Source organism: Gymnoscopelus braueri, assembly GCF_963280865.1.
Source record: "Gymnoscopelus braueri genome assembly, chromosome: 11".
In the NCBI taxonomy this organism is placed as follows: Eukaryota; Metazoa; Chordata; class Actinopteri; order Myctophiformes; family Myctophidae; genus Gymnoscopelus; species Gymnoscopelus braueri.
The window spans coordinates 41,517,361-41,542,574 of record NC_137613.1 but is presented as its reverse complement, the minus strand read 5'-3'; the positions used below and the strand labels follow the sequence as shown (position 1 = coordinate 41,542,574).

The following is a 25,214-nucleotide window of genomic DNA, read 5'->3' as shown; positions in this document are numbered from 1 at the left end:
TAATTTAATCCATGTACCTATTTTCAGGTCTCCATTTTCCTTCACTCTGTTTAAACCAAGACTCTGCCCTTCAGAGCCGACTGACAGTTTTCCTATAGCCTATGGACTCCTCTCTGACCAATCCCTGTCCACCTCTTCCCTTCTCTTCCTCCCTGTGCCTCGTCTCTTAGTAGAGCTAGTTATGGAGCCTATTGACCGATTGGCTGTCAGACCTATCGATCCTCAAGGTCACGTTGCTGAATATTGACAAGTGGTCATCACAACCCTCTCTCTCTCTCGCTTTCTCTCTCTCTCCTGTGCTTCTTCCATTCCTCCACCCCTCTCTCCTCCATTCAGTCCACCTCTATCCCTCCATCAACCTTTCTCCCTCTATATTCTTCTTCCCTCCACCGGGGGAGGGAAGAAGAATACCTCTGCCCTCCTATCCACTACCCATCCAGTCTTTCGCCCTCTTCTCCTCATCACACCAGCCCCAGCACTTTGGTCAACTCTGCTGTTTTTAACCCATTCAAACCGGGAACAAATCTGTGTAAGCACTGTAACCATTATTTTATACTTTGGCTACTCAAAAATATATATAGAAATACAAGATCATAGTGCAGCAATCTTTGCTTCTGAGACAGAGAACAACATTCTGGAACAACATATTTTGAGATGGGGGTCCGCGGCCAAATGCGTATCATTCTGGGGGCCCTTGACATGAAAAAGTTTGAGAACCACTGATTATAGCAACACAAGTTTTTTTCAAAAAATTTAGAAGACATTTGTAGAATCCCCAGAAGCAAAGATTTGAGTTACAAATATTCGCTTAAAAATATATATATTCAAAGATTTGCACACATTTTCATGATTAAAAAAAAAATAGCAGATCTACAAGCTCATAGCGCTATGAGCTTGTATATAGCCAAAGTATAAGATAATGGTCCTTCTCATCCATTCATTCACCTTTTTCCAGTTCCTTCTCCCTTCCCGTCGCCCTCACTGCTATCACTCATCGATAGAGGGGTGGGGTGGTTGGGGGGGTCGATGAGGGTAATGGCTGCTGGACCCTGCCAGCATCCAGGCTCATTGACTTGGATACAAGGAAGAGAGAGAATAGAGACGATTTGAGGTGGAAGAGAAGCTTACAGGAGGTCCCTGAAAGTGGGGGTGCAGCGGCCGGGGTGGGGGGGGGGCAGGGGGGGTAGGAAAAGGTTAACCGAGGAGAGAGAGAACACACACTGATACAACAACTGAGGGGGAGGCTCGGAGGAGAGATGAGAGGATGACGAGATGAAAGCCCGAAAATGAGGAGGAAGTGGTTACAGAGGAGGAGGGAGGAAAACGGACAAAGCAGTGAAGCGCTTTGTGAAGTCAGTGAAAATGGGAGGAGATGATAGAAAGAGGATCCCTGCGGGTGAGAGAGGAGATTGGCGGAGAGCAGAGGAGTGGTTCAGGAGAGGAGAGTATAGAAGGAAAAAAATGAAAGAAAGAAATGGCCAAGACGGAGGCAAATAACACGAGAGAGGGTCCCTGAGGAGACTGGACTGGACTGGACAGACTGGTGTGTGATCATCACACATTCATGTGGTGATTTTTTTATATACTGTATATAAGTGTTGGGTTGGCTGTATACATGACTCCAGGGCTTGACAGAGGGACACAGGGACATCTGCTCCTCATGTGTAGAGGGAGGTGCATGTAACATGTGTGCGCACACACCCACACCCACACACACAGATAGAGAATTGGAGGAGTAGGGGATAGGTGGTGTATCTGCGAGGAGCAGAGGAAAGTGGCTACCTGTGTGTTTCTGCACGCACATGTATATGTGCCCATAGGTTTCATAGTTATGAAAATTATATTATTATGTAATATGTCCGTGGGATTAAAACATGTTTTGTAGAAGTCTGAACGTTGGCTTTAGCGTGCAATGTAGTAAGCTATTCTTTTGTGCGTGCGTGTATGCATGCATGTGTGCGTGACGTGTGTGTGTGTGTGTGTGTGTGTGTGTGTGTGTGTGTGTGTGTGTGTGTTTGTTGATCTCAATTGAACCCTATCTACAGCAATCACTTCACACTCTCATAGCCTGTCACCAAAACAGAGTGAAAGAGAGATGGGATGAAAGAGGAAGACAACAGCCCTGTGAGTGAAGTTGAACGATGGTCTAATTTAATCCAAAGTGGTTCCTGAATTGAGCCAGATAGGAAGTGAAACTCTGCACAGAACCTCAGAACACCTTCTCAGTTATGTAAGCTCTCTGCCTCATGAATAAGAAAGCGGGAGAGAGAGAGAGAGAGAGAGAGAGAAAGGGTGGGGGGGAGAGATGTAGTGGAAGAACAGGAGGAGGGGAGGAAGAATGAAGCAGGGGGAAGAAAAATAACGAAAAAAATGGAGAGAGCGATAAAGTGGGGAGGATGTGAAAGCCAAGAAGGGAGGTATGGAGCGGGTAAGAGAGAAGTAAAGGAAGAGGTAGAAGGAAGAGAGTGAAAAAAGTGGCAGATCTGCATATAAGTGAATGGACTGACATAAAGACATGCAATTCTATATTCCACATAGCTCCTATGGGGAGCCACAGACTTCAGATGTAGCCAGTCTGACGCAGGCATCTACAGTATGACGTATATCTATGACGCATGTCTCCAAATTTTGACACCCCTTGGCACTACTGGCAGCATGTGCAGTTTGCGAGCGGATTGTAAGCTTTATCCTCGACACACAGACACATAGACTCACAGACAGAGCCATTTCTAGACGACTTGCCTCATACGGTGCCACGCCGTGATAAGGAACGGACGGCAAACTGGTGAGATCGCTGTCCTGTCTATTTTTACCCCTTTTATTTGGTTTTGTGTCTGGTTCTCTCTATTATGTCCTGTCTATCTTATCTAAGTCTGTCCAGCCATAACAATTTCGCTCCATTCTGGCTTCTGATGACTTGACTAGTGGAGTGGTTAAATAATGCAGTCTCCTGGCTGTGTTGTGCTGAGCTGAGCCGGGCTGAGCCAGAGGCTGGCGCTGGCCTGTAATAAATTAAAGGGTGCCGATGAAGGCACAGTGTGAAGATATAGCCTTTATTATTCAACACCAACAGTCCTCTCAAAGGCTACTTAGGAAGGAAAAACTCAGGCGGGACAATGGGGGCTCCACAAGCCTGCATTGTGAGGTACACATACTGTATTTCCACTGGAATAGAAGCACAACGGGCAGGCACATGTGCAATTACACAGAAATATAATAATACTGGTTGCTTGACCACATTATTCATTCATGACATTATACTAGCATAATGTAGATGCAGATTTACGAGAGGAATGCGTATGCCACACGTGCACACGCACACCGCACATACTGTATGCTTGACACACACTTAAAACCATCTGCACGTGCACACAGGATCCTGTTAGGAAGCCCCTTGTTTTGGTGACATTTGAATCGGTCCTTTTCACATTAAAAGGTTAATTCGCCAGGTTGTCACTGCAACGTGTGTGTGCGTGTGTGTGCGTGTGTGTGTGCGTGCGTGCGTGCGCACGCCAGAGAGAAATGCATGTTGCTGCATGTGGAACTACTCTATATGACATGGAACTCTGATGCACAGAGCAAAAGTGTGCATGCTTTCTGTTTCCACTCTCCCATCAGTGACATTTTCACTTCAGTTTCTCTGCGTCTTCTTGGGGGAACACACACACACACACACACACACACACACACACACACACACACACACACACACACACACACACACACACACACACACACACACACACACACACACACACACACACACACACACACACACACACCAATCTATAATGAATTAAACAATCATTCCCTAGTATTGCAGATTGCCCTACTTAATTATACAACATTTGAGCATATTCTACTCGTACGGATGCATCCACAGACCCAAGTACTGTACATTCTCCCAGCATGATTCTGCAGCTGTGTGTTGCTGTTTATGAATGAATGAACTCACATCCGTCTGCACTCATGTCGGTAATATTCTATAAGTCTGCCATGCAATTTCCCAGCAATTTCAGTCTATTTCTGCCGTATATGTGTGGCCCTGAGCGACTCGCGTCAGGAGGCACTCAGAGCTGTGCTGTTATGTAAAGCTATATGTTAATGGTTCACTGAGCGGCCCGCCACACAAACACACTGCATAGCCTTTTCATGCTGCGGCTGAGTTGAACGGATGCAGCATTGCCCTAGTTGCTGCAGCCCCTTAAATTATGTTCTGCAGTGTTTGGGACTGTATGTATTCTAGGGGAGCAACAGTTAAACAAACTAATCCATGTATTGGATTATAATTGATTTTTAGTAACAAAAATAGCAGATCTTTACATTTAAATAGAATTTACTCAAGTATTATTATTATTAGTATTAGTAGTATTAGTAGTAGTAGTAGTAGTAGTAGTAGTAGTAGTAGTAGTAGTAGTAGTAGTAGTAGTAATTGTATCATTTACCTCCTGGCTTGGATCAGTTGTGATCAGTGGAGTTACTCTATTGTCATTTGCCTCCATTCAAATTATTATTCATGTGATCATTTAGCATGATGAATACACACTTGGTCTAATGAATATAATCTGTGGACCAGGTCTCTGGTGGACTTTCCATCCAGGGTGCATGATGCAGTTCTCTGCCCAGATGCCCTAGTCTGTGAACCATGAAGCTACACAGAGAGAATATTGTGGCCTGAGGCTAGACTCTCTCTACTCTCAGACATCACACCACAGGGCTGGATAGAAATGACAAACGGCTGTTTCATGAAGTGGTTTTATTGTTTCTTCATAGAAGTTTCTTCAGTTCCATTAAATGGCATACATACAACAAACCACTACCACTAACCTCAACACTACTAACGCTAAACCTGCTGGAGAGACATTACTAGCCTTTACACATCCATCACTTTGGTTCAACCCAATCGCCAGAGATTAAATCTTGGCGTTACGTTGCATCTCAACATTTCAAGGGAAGTACACTGTCGGCAGCAGGCTTGAGCCCCGAGTGGGTGTTGCTCCCAAGTTAGGCACTAGCCAAGCAAGTTCCCGTACCAAGTGGTGCATATATATATATATATATATATATATATATATATATATATATATAAATATATAAATAAATAAATAATGTGTGTGTTTTCACCACCCGAAGCATCTTTTCTGTAAAATGAGATATTTCTGTATGGATTCTTGTCAATCACAATACCCCGTTTTGCTGTTGCACAGAAAACAGATGCTTTGGGTGCAAGACTAATTTAATCTCATCACCACCTCATCATCACACCATTATCATCTTGTTTACTTTTTTATGAGTCAGCTTCTTAAGCGTCAATTTTTAACAAGTCAGCGGCTTGCGGGTGTGTGTGTGTGTGTGTGTGTGTGTGTGTGTGTGTGTGTGTGTGTGTGTGTGTGTGTGTGTGTGTGTGTGTGTGTGTGTGTGTGTGTGTGTCTGTCTGTCTGTCTGTCTGTCTGTCTGTCTGTCTGTCTGTCTGTCTGTCTGTCTGTCTGTCTGTCTGTCTGTCTGTCTGTCTGTCTGTCTGTCTGTCTGTCTGTCTGTCTGTCTGTCTGTCTGTCTGTCTGTCTGTCTGTCTGTCTGTCTGTCTGTCTGTCTGTCTGTCTGTCTGTCTGTCTGTCTGTCTGTCTGTCTGTCTGTCTGTCTGTCTGTCTGTCTGTCTGTCTGTCTGTCTGTCTGTCTGTCTGTCTGTCTGTCTGTCTGTCTGTCTGTCTGTCTGTCTGTCTGTCTGTCTGTCTGTCTGTCTGTCTGTCTGTCTGTCTGTCTGTCTGTCTGTCTGTCTGTCTGTCTGTCTGTCTGTCTGTCTGTCTGTCTGTCTGTCTGTCTGTCTGTCTGTCTGTCTGTCTGTCTGTCTGTCTGTCTGTCTGTCTGTCTGTCTGTCTGTCTGTCTGTCTGTCTGTCTGTCTGTCTGTCTGTCTGTCTGTCTGTCTGTCTGTCTGTCTGTCTGTCTGTCTGTCTGTCTGTCTGTCTGTCTGTCTGTCTGTCTGTCTGTCTGTCTGTCTGTCTGTCTGTCTGTCTGTCTGTCTGTCTGTCTGTCTGTCTGTCTGTCTGTCTGTCTGTCTGTCTGTCTGTCTGTCTGTCTGTCTGTCTGTCTGTCTGTCTGTCTGTCTGTCTGTCTGTCTGTCTGTCTGTCTGTCTGTCTGTCTGTCTGTCTGTCTGTCTGTCTGTCTGTCTGTCTGTCTGTCTGTCTGTCTGTCTGTCTGTCTGTCTGTCTGTCTGTCTGTCTGTCTGTCTGTCTGTCTGTCTGTCTGTCTGTCTGTCTGTCTGTCTGTCTGTCTGTCTGTCTGTCTGTCTGTCTGTCTGTCTGTCTGTCTGTCTGTCTGTCTGTCTGTCTGTCTGTCTGTCTGTCTGTCTGTCTGTCTGTCTGTCTGTCTGTCTGTCTGTCTGTCTGTCTGTCTGTCTGTCTGTCTGTCTGTCTGTCTGTCTGTGTGTGTGTGTGTGTGTGTGTGTGTATCCCCATTTGCTCACTCTCACTTGGAAAAGCTTTGACTTTGAGCATAGTTCCCAGTAAAAGCTGGTCCTCTGCCCGCTACCCAGACGATTCTCTGTCCCTCCAATGAGAGCTGACAGGGCTCTCCCGACCCGCACTATATCAATCTGGACAGCCAATTACATCCTTTTAACAAGACCGCCCAATTGAAAAAGTTCCCTGCACTCTTCTGGTCTCACTGTGTGTTCCTGGCTCTCTCTGTCGTCCCACTCCTCTCTCTCTCTCTGTCTCTCTCTCTCTCTCTCTCTCTCTCTCTCTCTCTGACCTCCCCTGGCCTTGTTCATTCTCTTTGTCTTGTCTCTCATTCCAACTATACAGTATGTGCCTCTCCTTCTCTCTGTATCTTTCTCTCTCTGTCTCTCTGCCTCTCTGTCTCTCTGTCTCTCTGTCTCTCTGTCTCTCTGTCTCTGTCTCTGTGTCTTGAGAGGGGAAAAAGAAGGGATTGTATGCCTGGGAACATAAGTCTAGGAGGTGTGTATTTATTCAGCAGTGTCGGGTAAGACTTTAATGATATTTTAATTTCCTCCCCTTGTCTCTCTCTCTCTCTCTCTCTCTCTCTCTTTTTCATAGTCTTATTTAATTGCCCTCGGCTCTTCTCTTTTGTTTTTTAGAAACTCATGTTCTGTAGTGTTTTACACACAATCAACAGGCAAGGATTTTGCTGCACCACTGGCAACGGTACCCTGTAAGCACGGCGAGTTGAAATTTGGATGGAGCAAGTACATTGGAGAAGTACTTGCCCTACAGGGCAAGTAGGAAAAACCTTAATGTCGGACCCTGCCTGCTGGCATTTATTTCACACACTGTAAACGATGATGGAAATCTATTTAGTCCAGTTATGGCTTTTTATTAAACTCTCTGAATAACAGGCTCAGTCTCAAATAAATCTCTCCTTCTCATGCAAGCAACAAGTCCAACTCTGTCTCAAAACCAAAACAATATCGTGATGTGTATCACCGATTATTAATGGCCACAAATCGTAATATGAAAATGTAAAGTACCACCCACGCCAGTGTTGATTTCGTCGACTAAAACTATGACGAAAAATCGACTACCTTTTTTCACTGACGAAAACTTAATAAAAACAAAAAAAAACTAAGCTATGATGACTAAAACTAAGACTAAATATGTTGACAATTTCGTCAACAAATAAAAACTAGACTAAAATGTTAGTGAGGGACGAGTGGAGAAAAGATCCAGTAGAACTAAAAGACGCTTGGGTGTTGCGCTCTGAAAATAGCCGATCTACAAGCTCACAACGCGTCGCGCTGCGACGCGTTGTGAGCTTGTAGATCGGCTATTTTCAACCAAGTGTAAAATCAGCCTTTAAGACGCCATCAAGGCACCGCCAAAATACATTTTAGTCGACTAAATCAACTGTAGATTTAGTCGACTAAAATCTTATGATATTTAGTCAACTAAAACTAGACTAACAGTAAAACATTTCAGATGACTAAAATATGACTGAAACTAAATGGAATTTTATTCAAAAGACTATGACTAAAACTAAATCAAAATATGCTGTCAAAATCAACACTGACCCACGCCTAACTCTTTTCTCTTAGCTTTTCACTATCACCCCATTACTCAATAATTCTCTATCTCAATCACACCCTATAGACGAATCCACAGAGCCGCTGCATGTAGCTGCGGTGTCGCGGTGCGGAGCGGCACCCGCTTGACACCGCAGTTATGGTTGCCGTTCTGTGGATTTGTCTATAGTCAGACTGCAGACACGCACGTACGCACACAAATAAGCACACATGCTTAACAGGTGGTCATTCAGATTCAAGGCTACCATCGGGAGCCAAACACTCAACTCTCACAGTTGGATGTAGAGAGGAAGGACACAGTAAAATCCTCAGTGTTAATTTAACTCTGAGCGTGTACGAAATGGAACCGAAAGGACCCATAAGGTTCCATTTGTACACTATGAGTAACAAATGGATTAATACACATGGAGGAGTTTACTGTGTAATGGTCAGAGGAATTCTGAAATTATTGTGGGGAAATTTAGATTTACATAAATAAGTCAATAATCATAATAATTGATATTTCCTTATTTCATTTTAAGTCGACTTCTTGCTGTGACTAGGTTATCATAGCTCAATAGCAATTTGCATCAGCATGTCTGCTATGTCATGCACAGACTGCTAATTTAATTATCTATTGTATAGAGCAGGGACACACGCTGTACTGCGCAGCGCCGGCCCGCTAGTGTGTAGCTTGTTGTGTTGCTTTATGTATGTAATGGTCCACTGGGCCTTGGAGAACAGACTGTCCAGCCTCTTTACAATATGTCCCATTATTGAAACTGAAAATTTAATGAGATTGTTAAAAGGACCGCCCGGTTTGTGGACTGCTGCTACAGTACAGTCTCACTGGTTGTGTGTGTGTGTGTGTGTGTGTGTGTGTGTGTGTGTGTGTGTGTGTGTGTGTGTGTGTGTGTGTGTGTGTGTGTGTGTGTGTGTGTGTGTGTGTGTGTGTGTGTGTGTGTGTGTGTGTGTGTGTGTCCACGTGCATCAGGAACAAAGTATGCAGCAGCAGACAATCTTTCATCATGACACCATTTGTCTTTGTCTCTTAGCGCGCGTGTGTTCTACTGATAGTCCCCCGCTCCATGTGTCTGTCAGTGAGCGTGTTTTTGTGTACACGCCGGTACACCATATTTATCTTTTATATGCCTTCTTGTGTTTTTATGTGATACGTCTTATCCACAATCATTTATCCGTTTATGTGTCCCAGCGCTGGCTTCCTGTATTGTTTTTTCATAGGTCAGACTCGTATATATTCCCTTCCCCCAATACAATATACCTTGCTCTTTATCCATCCATTCTTCTAGACACTCCCTTCTCATCTACTTCTTGGTAACTTCTCTACCTCTGCCATACTTCATAGTGCAATGATACCTATCTCTCTGTTTCAATATTTAACTTGTCTCCCTCCCCCAACCTAACTAATTGTATCACCCACCCTTAAACGCCTCTTGAGAAGTGAGGACCAGCAAAATGTCCTCACTTTCCACAATTGTGTTGCGAAGGCATTTGGTTCTCACAAAGATAGCAGCACACACACACACACACACACACACACACACACACACACACACACACACACACACACACACACACACACACACACACACACACACACACAAATACACACACACACACGCACGCACCCAAGCAAGCACACACTCACTCACTAACTCACTCACTCACACTAGGTCTTCCTCTCTTGCTTCATAGCTTGCTCACGGCTCCAGTACTTAATAGTTAAAGTAAATGTACCGCCCCCACTCCCAAAGTTCAAGTTAGATGTCCAACATGTGCTTCCATCATCTCCGATTTGTGTACTGTTCCATTAGAAGGATAATGCCTGGACAATAGCTATCCCGCGGGGCAGGTGGGGGGCAAGGGAGGTGGACCATGCTAATCCCCCATCTCAGAGTTCTTTCTCTGGGCATGCTGAGCTCCCCGAGCCCCCTCTACCCCCAGCCTGGCCTGTTGGAGGATGGCTGATAAGTAGCCCGCGGGTTAGAGGGAGGACAGAGGAACGACTTCGGAGCTAATCCCTCCCGCAACCCTTTAGAAACTATTGGGTATTACTGAGGCGAATTATGAAATGAGACCCTCTCTCATTGGGAGGGAATTATGTGTGTGTGTATGTTCTTTAGTCTGCTTGCTAAGCTGGGTGTGTGTAGGTGCATGGTGCTTGGTTTACAGTATGTTTATGACAGCGAGGTGTGTGTGTGTGTGTGTGTGTGTGTGTGTGTGTGTGTGTGTGTGTGTGTGTGTGTGTGTGTGTGTGTGTGTGTGTGTGTGTGTGTGTGTGTGTGTGTGCGTGTGTGCGTGCGTGCGTTAGACAGGGAGAGATTAGCGCTGCATTTCTGTTTGGTATTCTTCTTGCCCTTTCTGAGATAGAAGGCCCTGTCATGAACTCTTCCGTTTCTAGCTCTGAATTCAACACACACGCGCACTCTCAAGGCTCTTTTCCCATGAATCTGACTCCCAACACAAAGGCTGAGGGCTCTTGACCTCCATGGCCCTTTAAAGTGGCCCCTATTACAGAGCTGTCCTCATGTTGCTGTAAAACCACTTTAAGAGGAAGATGGGCTTCGTGAGAGCTGGGTAAATACTTGATAAAGGCCCCTGGCATGGCTCCCAGTGTGTATATGTCCCTCAGGGTTCCTGTTCAAATCCCCTTTTTGTAGTTCCCTTCTTTTTCGTTTCCTAAAACAGCAGCAGAACTCATGAAAGATTGTTTATTAAAAGCAGAAAAAGCATGGCTCTACGCTAAATCGTTTACTTTACTTACTATTGGTGAGTTTGGTACTGTAGTTTGTTTAACAAGTTAGATTGGAGACGTGTCGTGACGTCCAGGGTAGCTGCCCGCAGTACTCCTGTTGCCGAGCATATCCACAGTTGAGTTTGGTAGGACACTCTTTACAGTAGCTCTTGCGGTGATGTCATGTTTTTATTCAACTTTATCTTATGCTTATCCAACAAAGGTGCAAGGGTTAGGGCGGCATTATGCGGCATTATTAAAAACAAAAAGGTTGCGATGGAGTGAAGTTGATCTTGTATTTATAGCCTGCTGTTAGAGCATGTAATCAAAACGCATCATAGCCTTGTAACGACCGAAGGATGGACATAACTGTGGTTGCTGTTGAACATAGATAGGATAGGCTTGAACAATCTGAGTTATTCCAAGTTAAATAAATTGAATGAATGAATTCGCTAGTTTCACTTGAGCCAACGGCAGCTGGTCATGCTTGTGCCTATGTGCTTATGCTTATGCTTATGCTTATACTTATGCTTATGCTTATTCCTATGCTTATGCTTATGCTTATGCTTAGCTTGTGCCTATGCTCCGTCGTAGGATTGTGTCGCGACAATCCGCGTCAATCCGTGAGGCACTTCAATCCGTGAGGCATTGTAAATTTGTAGGTCTGCTATGATTCATGGCCGCCCAGACATACTGCTCTGGGTTTGTCCAGTCAGGACTAACACACAGCTGCCTTGTGCTGCTTGTAAACAGCGTCTCACAGCCAATTGATGACTGCTATTTCGCCCCCAAAAAAATCCCTCATAATATGGGGTTGTGTTATAAAAAGGTTTGAGAACCCCTGCCCTACAGTGATGTAGATTAATTAATCACATGTGTCACACAAAGGCCTCGCTGAATGGTTTGACCATTACATTATTACATTACAGTCATTTAGCAGACGCTTTTATCCAAAGCGACTTACAATAAGACCACTCACGTTGTCATCTTGGAAGAGAGAGACCACTGCCTTCAGCAGTATTTCATCATAGGATAACGTGTCCAATGTCACTTTGATTATGCATGCACATCCTGGCACAATAGCATCCCTAAGAGCCTAAAAAAAGACATTGCAGACAAAAATAAATGAGTTAGGTTGATCCTCAATCTCCATCCAACTCAACTCCTCCCTGCTCACTTCATCAGCCTTGGGGGGCTTAGAGTGGAGGAGAGAGCCTCTCTTGTAAAAATGTGTCTAGTTCACAGGATTGTAAACAATGTTGCTCCCAAATAGTTATGCAACTACTTTTCCAGGTTCCTTAATGTTGACAAATACCCCACCAGAGGTAGCTCCACAAATGTTGTGCCAAGCAGATTTAAAACTTTTTGGGGAAAGGGCTGTTTTTCTTTTGGTATTCTGCAGCAGTTACGAGGAATGGTTTGCCTGCAGACATCAAGTCGATCGGCATTATGGTTAGCTTTAAGTCCTCTCTAAAGAAGCTGCTGAATGCCAGTTGGTCCTGATCAAAATTGTATTTATTTTATAGTCTTTTAGAGGAAAATGTTCTTAACATTGCTTTTCTTGTTACGCATAATATCAATGGGACCACAGTGGAAATAAGCTCTAGGGCTTTTTTTGTGTTATCCTTTTGACTACGACTGCATTGTTGTTGTTTCTCTGGTCAATAAAAATGATAATTCAGAAATGCTTTGTATTGAATTGTGGTGACCCTTACCTCTAAGATGAAAAGTGGACCCAAACCATGCTAGGGAATTGCACCCCCACAACAACTGGACCTCCTCGCTGTAGGTCTCAAGCATTCAGGCCTGTACCTTTTCTCTTGATGTACAACTACATGCAGTCAACCACTAGAGGATAATAGGGTGATGGCTGACTCATCTGACCATATCACTTTTTCCCCATATCTCTGTAGACTAATGCCTATGGTTTTTGCACCACTGAACATTAAAAGGTCCATTTGTCTTTGTAATGAGGGGTTTAGCCCTGCAACCTCACTATAATGTCCCTCTCTATGTAGTTGTTGATAGGCCGTTCTTGCTGATAGTCTATTGACATTCTTACTCGAAACCAATTACTCGAAATGTAGATTTAAACACTATTGAAACTATTGAAACACTAGCCAGTTGAACAGCCTTTTTGACTGAAGCTCCTGCCATCCATGACCCAATAATGAACCCTCTTTCATAGTCACTTAGATCCTTTCCTCTTGAATCTTGATTCAAAATCGAGTTCAGCTGGGCCTGCTCAGCATTTTTACACATGCCGCAGAGCATGACGAGATGTTAATTTCTTGTTAATTGTTTCTCCACTCATTCATTGAGGTTAGCCAACAACTTTGAAGTGTTATCTCTGGTGAAAGAGCCATGAAATTCCTCAATCTCTTTGTACCATTCCACACCCTGGCTCCTTTTTAAAGTTGCATGGAAAGCTCTCAACAAAAGCTAGACTCCTCTGGCAGACTTTTCAGTTTGAATGAAGTGCCATGGAACTCTTGACAGCTCAGACAAAAGGACCTGAGACTTTATAGAATATTCTCTCTTAATCCAACAGCAAGCTGTCCATATGATGTGGACGAAAGCCGAACAGATTCAGTCATTATGTATAAATCACGTCTCATCCGTTGTCTGGCTGTGAATGATCTTTTTTTCCTCCTCTCTTTTATAAAAGCCAGTCTGACTCATATACGAGCAGACTGGGACTAAGGCCAGCATGACAGAAATAACAAGCCAGCTCACAGATCACAGTGTTTAGCCGCTAATGTGTGTCATGGCCATTAGCTAGAACCACAGGGAGTTGAGGAGAGCGCTCACATTTAAAACATTTTTTTCCACCCCTCTTTCTTTTCTCTGTCGCTCATGCTCTCTCGCCTTTTCCGTCTCACTTTACCCAGCTCAATTTCTTATTTCCCTATACTGTACATCTTAATGTCTGTCTTCATTTCTCGTTCTCTCCCTGTCTCTCCGTCTCTCTGTCCAGTCGCCAAAGACCCATTAGCTTGTATAACTAGGCAGTGATTACTGGACTTATTCCTTGTGTGATCATAGTGCTGACTTCATCCCTTCAGTCAGTTTCTCTAGCACTGACTGATTGACCATCTCTCTCTCTCTCTCTCTCTCTCTCTCTCTCTCTCTCTCTCTCTCTCTCTCTCTCTCTCTCTCTCTCTCTCTCTCTCTGCCATGGAACTTGCTGAGTGCATTCATGCGCCACAGAGAATTAACCGTTTTGGTGACCCCATGACCTTGCCTCTAGCGCCACCCTCAAGCCAAACTGTCAACTTTGCTCACAGGATATGGGGTGCTCAGGAGGTAGAGCGGAAGAGTCTTGGAATTATACATATATAGGCATATATGGATAAACAGTTCTCCAGAACCACGATCCAACCGATATGCCCATATATGGGCATGCCAATATACAGGGTATAGCCATAGACTGATGACATCAGATCTCCATATATGGGCATAAAAGGGACAAGGACTGATGGGTACAACGTGCTCTGACAAAGTCCCCAACACTATGAATCAGACATATCGGATTGTCGGTGTGACGTAGGTGTGAGGGACGCAAGGAACACATCAGCCTATAGAGGCTGCTTGCAGGGATTTTAGACTCCTAGTCTTGTTTTCTTCCTATTGCTGTCATTATCTTCGTGTTTATGCCTCCATTTTTCTCTCTCCCCCCGTCTCTGTCCACGTTTCTTTCCATCCATATGCCCTCTTTGACTCTTAATAGTTGTGTAAAAAGCTCTATGTTATCAGCTTGCCACAGTGCCAGGCTCCTGGCTCTCAGTGGTGTTAAAAACAATAATGCTAATAGTGTTTAGTCAAGGGCCTTTCAAACTGTGCTCTGGAACCAAGGTACTGACGTCTCCTCCTTCAAACTTGGGGCTGTATTCTTCATAATTAAACATATCCAACACGTTTTCAGTGAGCCTTGTCAACTCCCGACAGTCTTCATTATAGTCATTGATGTGCTGTAGAGTATGTTGCACTTGGAGTATCGTTAATGTAAGGTGATGATGGCAAAAACTTGGAAAATAGAGCACAGGTGGTAAAAACAACAAACAAAAAAACACATTTGCCCTTGAGTTAACAGAGGGAAGATGTTCAAACCAATCGCATTGCAAAGTAAAACATAATTTAACTCGTTGTTACTGCAGATATCCGACAAATTTTATATTGATTTAATGTGTTGATAAAAGTTTTACTTCATACTTGCTTCATACTTTTGAGTTGTACTGTAATAGACAATGACCAATATAATTTAAGGGCTCTCAACCAGATTCATGGCTGCTTGGGGATAAATGAGCAAATGAATAATGTACGCCTGAATTCTCCTCCGGGGATCAATAAAGGTTTATCTTATCTAACTAGTCTTTCTAACCACCCTGACACTCAAACACAGAAGCAGATAGAAGGCAATATGTATTGACTTTATATTAAACTAATTAGCCACAAAATGCCTTCATGTTTGCGTTGCATTATAGTCACAGCCAGCACTCAGAACCTTTTATGGAGCTGTCCGAGGTTCTGAAACAGACATTTGGTATTCTCCAGCAGCTTGCTCTCATTTTCCCTGTCCATGGTGCTGAACTGGAGGTCAACGAGTAGGTTATATAAGGGCATCTTTTTCTTGTCTGACAGCTTGTTTCCAGAGCGCTGATCTGTTTTAATCCGGCCTCTGTTATCATGTGTTTTATTTTACTCTTAAAGCCCAGAGGATGTTGCAAAGCTTTTTGTCCACGCCTCTGCTTAATTCCTCAACAGATGGTATTAGTGCTGTTATTATCAAAAGACAGTTCCACAGCGGATTTTTTGTAGTCCTTCTAAACTTGTCTCTTTTTGGATTATCACAAATCCAAAATATCCGGCTGGAGCGTCATTGCTTGGAATGTTCTTTTGATTTTCTTTCTGCTGATATAGAGGGTATTGACCAAACATTTGGGTTTATGTAGAAAGGGTCAGTGGCTTCTGTTTCTTATAAGATTTATGCTCGTTTATGCGCGGCACACAAGGAGACATGACGGGAAGTTAGGTTAATGCTCATTTCAAATGACAATAACAAAAGCAAAAGAACATATATTATGTCACCTCAATTGACCTGTGACCTAACGTTGCCTGTCTCTCTCTTTCTTGTTCTCTCTCTCTCTCCCTCTCTCTGTTACAGTGGTGCTGCTGAATTCTAAAGAGACTCAGGCGGAGCTGGGCTGGACGTCCTATCCCCCCAATGGGGTGAGTGTACCTCCTTTTTTCAATCTCTTCGATACAATTCCAATCTTTTAATGAAACAATTCAGTGCATCATGATGAAATCTCTAATTTCATAACAATCCAATTTACTATGATGATCCATTCCAATACAACATAATTTAAAACATTGCATTGAAATCACAAATATGACTGGAGGAACTGATTTGCCTAGTTCTCAGCACGTTTATTTTCAAGTGCCTTATTTCATTACATTTGATTTTGCCCAAAGATCACAAATTGTAATTTATACTAACATTCCAAATTGATGCAGTTGAATTGCCATTTTTGCACGCTTTGCAGTAGTGTGTGTGTGTGTGTGTGTGTGTGTGTGTGTGTGTGTGTGTGTGTGTGTGTGTGTGTGTGTGTGTGTGTGTGTGTGTGTGTGCGTGCGTGCGTGCGTGCGTGCGTGCGTGCGTGCGTGCGTGCGTGCGTGCGTGCGTGCGTGCGTGCGTGCGTGCGTGCACACACACACACGCATGTTCTTGAGGCCCACATCTTTGATGGTTTGTTGTTTGAGGTTGGTTTCCACCAACCTCTATTTTGTGTTCGTTTGTCTTGCTTACAGTCGTATTATCTCACTCCCCATCTCGGCTCTGTAGCACTCACTTTCAGCCTCTGTCACTCTCTCCGTCTTCATCCCTCTATCTCGTTCTCTCGCTATCTCACTCTGCTCTCTCTTCATCCTTCCCCAGTTCCCCCTCTTATTCTTTTCATCCGTCTCTCTCTCTCTTTCTCTCTCTCTCTCTCTCTCTCCCCCCCCCTCCCCATTTCTGTCTCTGCAGTCCAGGGCTCATCATTATCACTAATCGATGAGGCTAATCCAGCCTAGGATACTGCAGTGTTCAACTAGCCACACAGACCTGCTGCCACAGATAAATTGTCCCCCTCCCACCAATCGATTTGGCTTGTAAAAACCCTATGCGCTAAGTTATGACTGCAAGATAAATGCCGTAGCAGGGACCCTTTAAAGAATCGGCCAGTGTCACGGCAGTTATTCATCCACTTTTCACCTGGAGTTCGCATACTCACACACGAGACTCAAATCATGCTCGTTGACTCACAGAAAGACACACACGCACACTCACACACACACGCACACACACACACACACATGTACGTGTGTGGGTTTGGACACACACACGCACGCACGCACGCACGCACACACACACACACACACACACACACACACACACACACACACACACACACACACACACACACACACCCCCACACACACACACACACACACACACATACATATTTAGACATGGACGCACATACAGTACATGTATGCTCATACACACACAACAAATGCACTTCTTTATTGGCTGTTGAGGTAATGTATAGCATTAGTAGAATTGATGGGACGCATGCCAACACACACACACACACACACACACACACACACACACACACACACACACACACACACACACACACACACACACACACGTATTGTGCACCTCTGTGTCCACGGGTGTGTAGGTGGTTATTATGAATTGATGCTCTGTGGAGGTGGTGGTGGGACCACATGCAAAGCTGTAAATCCAGGATTAATGGACTTGTCTGATTCACACACAGGGTCCATGAGAGTTAGCCAAGAGAAAGCACACTGCATCCACCTTCATTTAGTCACTTTGATAATGGTGTAGTTTATCACCTCAGCATCACAAATAATCTATTCTCGCTGTCTAACGTGTGTGTGTGTGTGTGTGTGTGTGTGTGTGTGTGTGTGTGTGTGTGTGTGTGTGTGTGTGTGTGTGTGTGTGTGTGTGTGTGTGTGTGTGTGTGTGTCTGACGGTGACGGGGGGCTCTCTGTCACTCTCAATGTGTTTGTTTGATATATGTTTGTCTGAAATTCCTTGCATTTAATTTTAAGCCATTTCAGTTCATCTCAATAATTCAAATGCTGATCTTTGTTCTTAGTCACTCAGCCATCGGTAGATGACATGAATTCCAAATGATTTGGCATAATTTTAAAACCACATGAACCCTAGTATCCTTATTTTGGGGCAAACACCCAGCCAAAATATTAGATTTGCGATATAGGATTTAAATGGTGAACAATGTTTTCCCTGAAAGAAAGTAGAAATACACACACACACACACACACACACACACACACACACACACACACACACACACACACGCCACAGAAACTATCTGTCATGTCCAGCAGCCTTCGTCAGCAGGGGAACGTGCACATATTGATCCCCAGTAGTCCAATATAAACCCCCTTTTATTCTGCATGTTGAGATTACTCTGTTTGCTCAACACATTGGCATGAAGAATCCTAATCAATACCACCGCCTAATGATCAATAGATTCTTGTTCTGTCAATTACAGCTATCAGAATGACATTTCACTTGATAGATTTACACAGACGAAATTGCTGGATTGACGCCACGTTCATGGTGGCCACTTTGAAATTGCTGCTGAACTTGTCTTTCTTTGCAGAAGGCTCAACCCTATGATTACTGCAGCTTTTTCTAAACAATTCCCTCTGGGCTAGAAGTGCTGAGCAGCAACAGTGCAGTAAACAAAGTAGGACTAGAGCTTAGAAAGTAGGACTCCACTTCAAGTATAGTTGGTATTATGTTTCTTTGCCGAGGGTAAAAAAGGGAGAGAAAATCAACCCATTTAGGTACAGACCTTTAGTTTAACCACATGAACCCAAGCATCCCTGTTCTGGGTCTAACACCCCTGAGATTCAAAACCATGTCTCCCGCGTGGTAAGGGACACTAAAGCCAAACATCTTAACCACTAATCTAAGAGGGAATGCCCCCTTGGCCAGGGAGATATTAGACTTTTGATCTTCAGGCAGAGGCTCTGAGCCCCCAAAAATAGCAGTGACACACGTCACATTGTGGCTCATTGTGAGCTTGCAGATCGTCTAAGTATAGATCCCTGAGCTACCACAGTCAACAAAGTATATAGGGTTTAAGTTGTTAAAGTTCCACTCATACTGTGCGCATAACAATGGTACTTAATTAGTTGTTGTCTCTGATGTCCTGAGACAATGAGTGTTATGTTCTCTATTCACCCACGCTCCCACACATCAGATTTACAGCGCATCATGAAGCTGTTAGCCTGTAATAACCTGCTTTTTTTCTGTCTAGCCGTCTCTTTTTTCCATTAGCTTTGTGTCTAATTGTCTCTGTTCCTGCTCTCTCCCTTCCTCCCTTATACCTTTTTTCACCCGCCTTCCTTTCCCCTTGACCCCTACCAGTGGGAGGAGATCAGCGGTGTGGATGAGAAGTACAAGCCCATCCGGACATACCAGGTGTGCAACGTGATGGAGCCCACCCAGCAGAACAACTGGCTGCAGACGGGCTGGGTGGCCCGGCGCGGTGGCCAGCGTATCTTCGTGGAGCTGCAGTTCACGCTGCGTGACTGTAACAGCATCCCCGGCGTGGCGGGCACCTGCAAGGAGACCTTCAACCTGCTATACGTGGAGACGGACCGCGACCTGGGTGGCGTCACGCGGGAGGATCGCTACACCAAAATCGACACCATCGCCGCCGACGAGAGCTTCACGCAAGGCGACCTCGGCGAGCGCAAGATGAAGCTCAACACGGAGGTGCGCGAGATCGGCCACCTCAACCGCAAAGGCTTCCACCTGGCCTTCCAGGACGTGGGCGCCTGCGTGGCCCTGGTGGCCGTGCGCGTGTACTACAAGCGCTGCCTCGCCACGGTGCAGAACCTGGCCGTGTTCCCCGACACGGTGGCCGAGGCGGCCTTCGCCACACTCGTGGAGGTGCGCGGCGCCTGCGTCAACAACTCGGAGGTGGACACCGACAGCCCTCCCAGGATGCACTGCAGCGCTGAGGGCGAGTGGCTGGTGCCCATCGGGAAGTGCAGCTGCAGCGCCGGATATGAGGAGGGACACAGCAGCTGTGAAGGTAAGAGATGGATGGAGGGGTAGATCAATGGACAGAACTGGCATAATATATATATATATATAAAAAAGGATGGCAACCGCTGTGGAAGTACTGTAGGAGGGAGGGAGAAGAAAGGTCTAGATGGCAGAAGGGAGGAAAGGGCGGAGGACTGGAAACAGGTGCAGAGCAGCTGTGTAGGTAGGAGAAGAGAAGAGGAAGGAGGTTTGGGGATTGATTTGATTTATTTTGGACTCAAAGCAGGCGTTCATGTTAAATTTATCCTTACTTATGCGTATTTGCGCCCCGAGGAGGATGGCGCACGGAAGCAGAACTTTATTTTCTAACGTGGTCCTTGAGACGGGAGGAGCATAAGGATGCAGGAAGGAAAAAGGAAGAGGCACAAACATCTGGTAGATAAATATAGCGACATAGATGGAGAAGAAAGGGTAGGTAGACAGAGAGACAGATGCCGGAGGGAAGGTGAGGAACCGGGACGCAGGATGCTACGCAGGCCGGGAGGAGTGTGAAGATGCAGAGAACATAAAGGGTGGGAGGGATAACAGAGCGACGGTGGGGAGAGACAGGCAGATGGGAAGTCAACTGAAATGAACTGCAATGGAAATCGTTGCTGGCAGAAACCTTGTGTCTCCATATTTACATTTTCATAAATTAGTTAAGAGGGTTATGCAAAAGTAATAAAACAATAAAGTATTAAATAAAAAAGCTCACAACACATCACGATGAGACGCGTTGTGAGCTTGTAGAACATCTTCTTTAGCTACTTTTGAAAACCTTGTGAAAGCGGCTACGTTGTCTGTGGGTTTTATGAATATTTAACCAAGTATTAACAAGAGCCTGTTATTAATAACTGAATTGGAACAGTTTTGAAGTAACCATATTGAACATACAAGGTTTCTGCTCGACAGCGACAAAATGCAACAGGCATTGAGACACGGACGTTGGGACAAAAGAGTGAGTCAAAATAAAACTGGGGAAAGTGCTTCTTTGTCTGTGACACGGCTCCGTCTTTGTCACTTCAACGGCGCTTTTGTCGCTCATTGAAAAGCGCCGAATATGAGAAGCTTTTTCGCAAATGCCATTTCTTTGTTATATGTTTGCATCCCGGGAAGTGTTATCATACGTGGCACCATGTGAGCGGGTTGCACGCCAGCCTCCTGACTGAGCAGCCTGAATTGCTCTCTCTGTGTGCCTCGTGTCTGTGAGAGAGAGAGACTGAGTCGGGCTAATGTCCCCTGTTTGGCTGTCCCCTCCATTGTGTTGTAACACCAATGCCTCGTGACTCACAACTCACATTGTTGGTGGGACTGGATGAACCACACGCGACACGCACGCACACAGAACCTTGTTATTGTTCAAGAATACTGCTGGCAATTTGCCTTTTTTTGCCATTTATAATGTATACAGTACTTTCATATTTTGAAATTTTGTTTGACTTGACCACGTGTTGGCAATTATGGTTTAAGTTGTTGATGAAACCAAATGTAAAAATCCTATCCTAGTTGACACTGTGCCACATATGGAGGTCTGTGGCACTGGTTCTCAACATGGGGTCCGTGGACCTTGAGGCAGTTCCAGGCGACACCCAGCAAAATGATAGATAGTTGGGAAGCAAATGGAAAATTATGGGTCTGTAATTCCAAAAGTATACAAATGAACGCTTACGGATATGTAACTCCGGGAGTTAAATGAACACGTACAAAGCGACACTGCCATATAGGGCATAATAATTTATGCTTCGTCGTACAACGGTGTCGCAAACCGAACATAGACATATGTTTTTGGTGCTCGACACCGAACCGTCTATGTTGGATCGACTGATCAGTGACGTCAGGTTTGACACGTGGCATCTTGTGCTGCTGCTGCTGCTGCAGTGCCTCGCCATGTGGGTGTGTGTGTTCGTATGCAGTAGAACAGACTGCACTGTGTGGTGTAATGCTGGGGGGGACATCATCAGGTGGGGGTGGGGAGGGTGTTAGCATGCTGACTTAACTGTTTCTGGCTTCCTGCTGGTAAATTATTGTAATGGATGGTCGTCATTGCAAATGAGCATCTGTGTTACAAATTCACTTCTGTCAGATGATTTTCTTGGTGCTGATGTGTGTGTGTGTGTGTGTGCGTGTGTGCGTGTGTGCATTTGTGTAGGTATGTGCCTTTTTCAAAGGGGGTGAACCAATTATGTAGACCCGTGTGTAGGTGCTGGCTGAGAATAGCTCACATTGTGATTCATCTCACACACACACACACACGCACGCCTTGCTGTGATGTATCAAACACATGTATGTCATTCCGAAGAATTTTTTTGGGGGATCGCTCGTTTTGTTTCACTCAGTTTTGCATATGTGCAAAGTTTTACAACAAATGCATGTGGACAGCAACGCCTTGAGTCTTGTAAGGCATTGCCAGAGCAGGCCGCTTGGCGAGCAAGTGCCCACACCAAGCAGCCGATGGCCTTGTTGGCACTTGAATCAAAACGAGTGCTCCCTTCACGCCAGTCACAGCGATGGAGCCGTGTTTCGTGGTTGTGTAATAGCTTGGCTTTGGAATCGCATGCACGCATATCAACCTGCGTCTGTAAGAAAATGTAAATAAAAAGGATGAGTTTCGAGAGAAGGGGTTGGTCACAGATGAAGACAATATTGTTCATCAGAGTTTAATCTAAGTTGACACTTATTGACCATGTGTTATGCCTTTGTGGCCGCACAATGACGCTGTGATCTTTACATGTCAACTCATTGACAGACCGAAATAGGTGGATGAGGGTGGGTTTCTGAAATTGAATTGGCAATGGGATGGAGACGAGACAAAGAGATGCTTACAGGATAAGGGCACAGCAGACACACACAGGAGAAGAGACACAGGGCCTACTGTTGAAAAAGGAGCCGATGGGCTATATGAAGAGGAATATAGGAATATAATATAACAAGGGCAGAGGGAGATGGAGGGATAGTTGGGCAGAGGAGAAGATAGCTTAAGGTGCATACCGAGCAGCAAGAGATAAGGGGGTGCACTGGGATCGGGAAGGGAAAGACAAAGGGGGACAGATAAGCGCATGGTACTCTCAGATAGAGACAATGATAAAGGAAAAAGACAGAGGCATGTAGACTCAAACAAAGACTTGGAGACGTGAGTGATTTACCTGGTGATGAATGCACGGACAGACAGACAGCAGGAAGAAAACCATTTTTTCATGTTGTGAAACTCAGACAGACAGAACTTCTAACATAGCTCAGGCAGTATTGGAAAAGCAATGAGAGAGAGAGAGAAAGAGAGAGGGATGGAGGAGGCGACGGCAGACAGACAGACAGGGGGACGCTGTGCTGTCCAACAGTGATAACAATGAAGAAATGAGGCCCCCGGCAGGCTGAGCTGATCACATGGCTTGGCCCGTCCCACCAGACCACCTCACAGGCACCGCCTCACCGACTTTGCTGCCCCCCACCCCCCCCCCCGCCGGCCTCCCCCCCGCCTCCCCTCTAGCGGCTCATTCCTCTGTTCAGCCCATAATGGCATGAATATGCAGGCCCTGACCACCATGGCTCCCATCGCACCACAGCTATTGATCAGACGTAATGCTCCACTAAACTGAAGAATTAGGCCTGGGACTGCTCACTGACAACCCCGCGCACGCACACAAACCTAGCATACACTGTAGTGAAGTGCACAAACACTCGTTCACACGCATGGGTCCACTTGCGCCTGCGCGTGTACTGTACACCAGTGGTGTAAAGTAACTAAGTACATTTACTCAAGTACTGTACTTAAGTACATTTTTTAGTTACTTTTACTGTACTGGAGTATTTCCACTTGTCTATACTTTTACTTGTACTCCACTACATCTCAGAGGCAAATATTGTACTTTTACTCTACTACAATTATTTGAAAACATTTGTTACGAGCTACTTTGCAGATATAAATTATTACATGACAAAACACACATTAACCACTTAACTGGTTAACTAATCACTAATGCTCATGATATAATGATTTAAAAAAAATCTAATCAGTCTGTGTCTCAGAGGAGGGCTGTAGACAGTTCAGAAACCCGACTACCAGTGACATCGATGGGGAATCCAAGCTAATAGAAACTGCAGGCTTTGTATTCCTGGAAAGTTGCAATGCAATAATAGATCCCATTGTTCTCGCCTTAATAAAAATCGGAATATTTTTGGGAAAAAATCCTGCCTGACGATGATGTCACTGGTAGACGGGTTTCTGGACAGTCCACAGCCCTCCTATGAGACACAGACCAAGTAGATTTTTAAAAAATCATTTTATTATGAGCATTAGCGAGGACCTATTATATGAAGATAGGTTGAAAATGGGTGAAGTCGTCCTTTAAGCCCTATTTTACACCTAGGCTATTTGAAAATAGCCGATCTACGCGTTGTGAGCTTGTAGATCTGCTATTTTCAAACATTTTAGTACTTTTAGTTTTGGTACTTGGACTTTGGACTTTTACTTGTAACAGAGTACTTCTACATTGCAGTATTGATACTTTTACTTAAGTAAAACATTTGAGTACTTTTTCCACCACTGCTGTACACACACACACACAATCTGGTTGATCTCGTTCTGCGTTTGTGTTGGAGAAAGAAGAGGTGTTTCTGTATGCATCCACTTGAGAATATGATATTTTAATGCATATACTGTAAGTAAGTAACACACGCACGCACGCACACACACACACACACACACACACACACACACACACACACACACACACACACACACACACACACACACCCCCACACACACACACACACACACACACACACACACACACACACACACACACACAGTCAGCCAAGGAGGAAGCCAACCGCATGGATTTTCTCACTTTACAGTGAGCTCAGTGACCATAATCTCCTCTACCTCATTCAACCTTTACTACTGTTCCCATTAAAATCAAGTCATCGGCAGATTGTAGCCATCTGACTGAAGTGCTGTAAGTATCAATTCAATTAAACATTAGCACTGAATGGCCATACAAATCGATGGCGCCCGAACCAGTGCAATGGGAAATTCACTGTAGATACACTGATGGGTAAACTTTGAAGTTACTTCTAAGTGCCTTCTGTAATGATGTCTTACACGGTATGTGAGGGAGTTGAGAGGTTGAGGCACAAATACAGTGAAAGCCAACAAGATTGAACCTTTATCAAAGCTGTACAGCATAATTAAAACCTCATGAAAGTGAGTCTATTCAGAGCATGCCCTTGTCACATCATGTTGGCAAGATTATGTTAATAGACCCCTTTTTGTACCCTATGATGGGCTAATTTTCAGATTATGAA

General features: G+C 44.7%; 1 protein-coding gene across 1 annotated transcript in view; it reads left to right on the top strand.

Annotated features, from left to right (window-relative positions):
• Nucleotides 1-25,214, top strand: part of epha10 (EPH receptor A10) — a gene marked incomplete at both ends in the record, with an annotated part of 187,590 nt that overhangs the window by 30,278 nt on the left and 132,098 nt on the right. Inside the window, 2 exon segments of the mRNA XM_080442476.1 lie at nt 15,936-16,000; nt 19,248-19,920. Coding sequence (XP_080298602.1) covers nt 15,936-16,000; nt 19,248-19,920 — 738 coding nt within the window.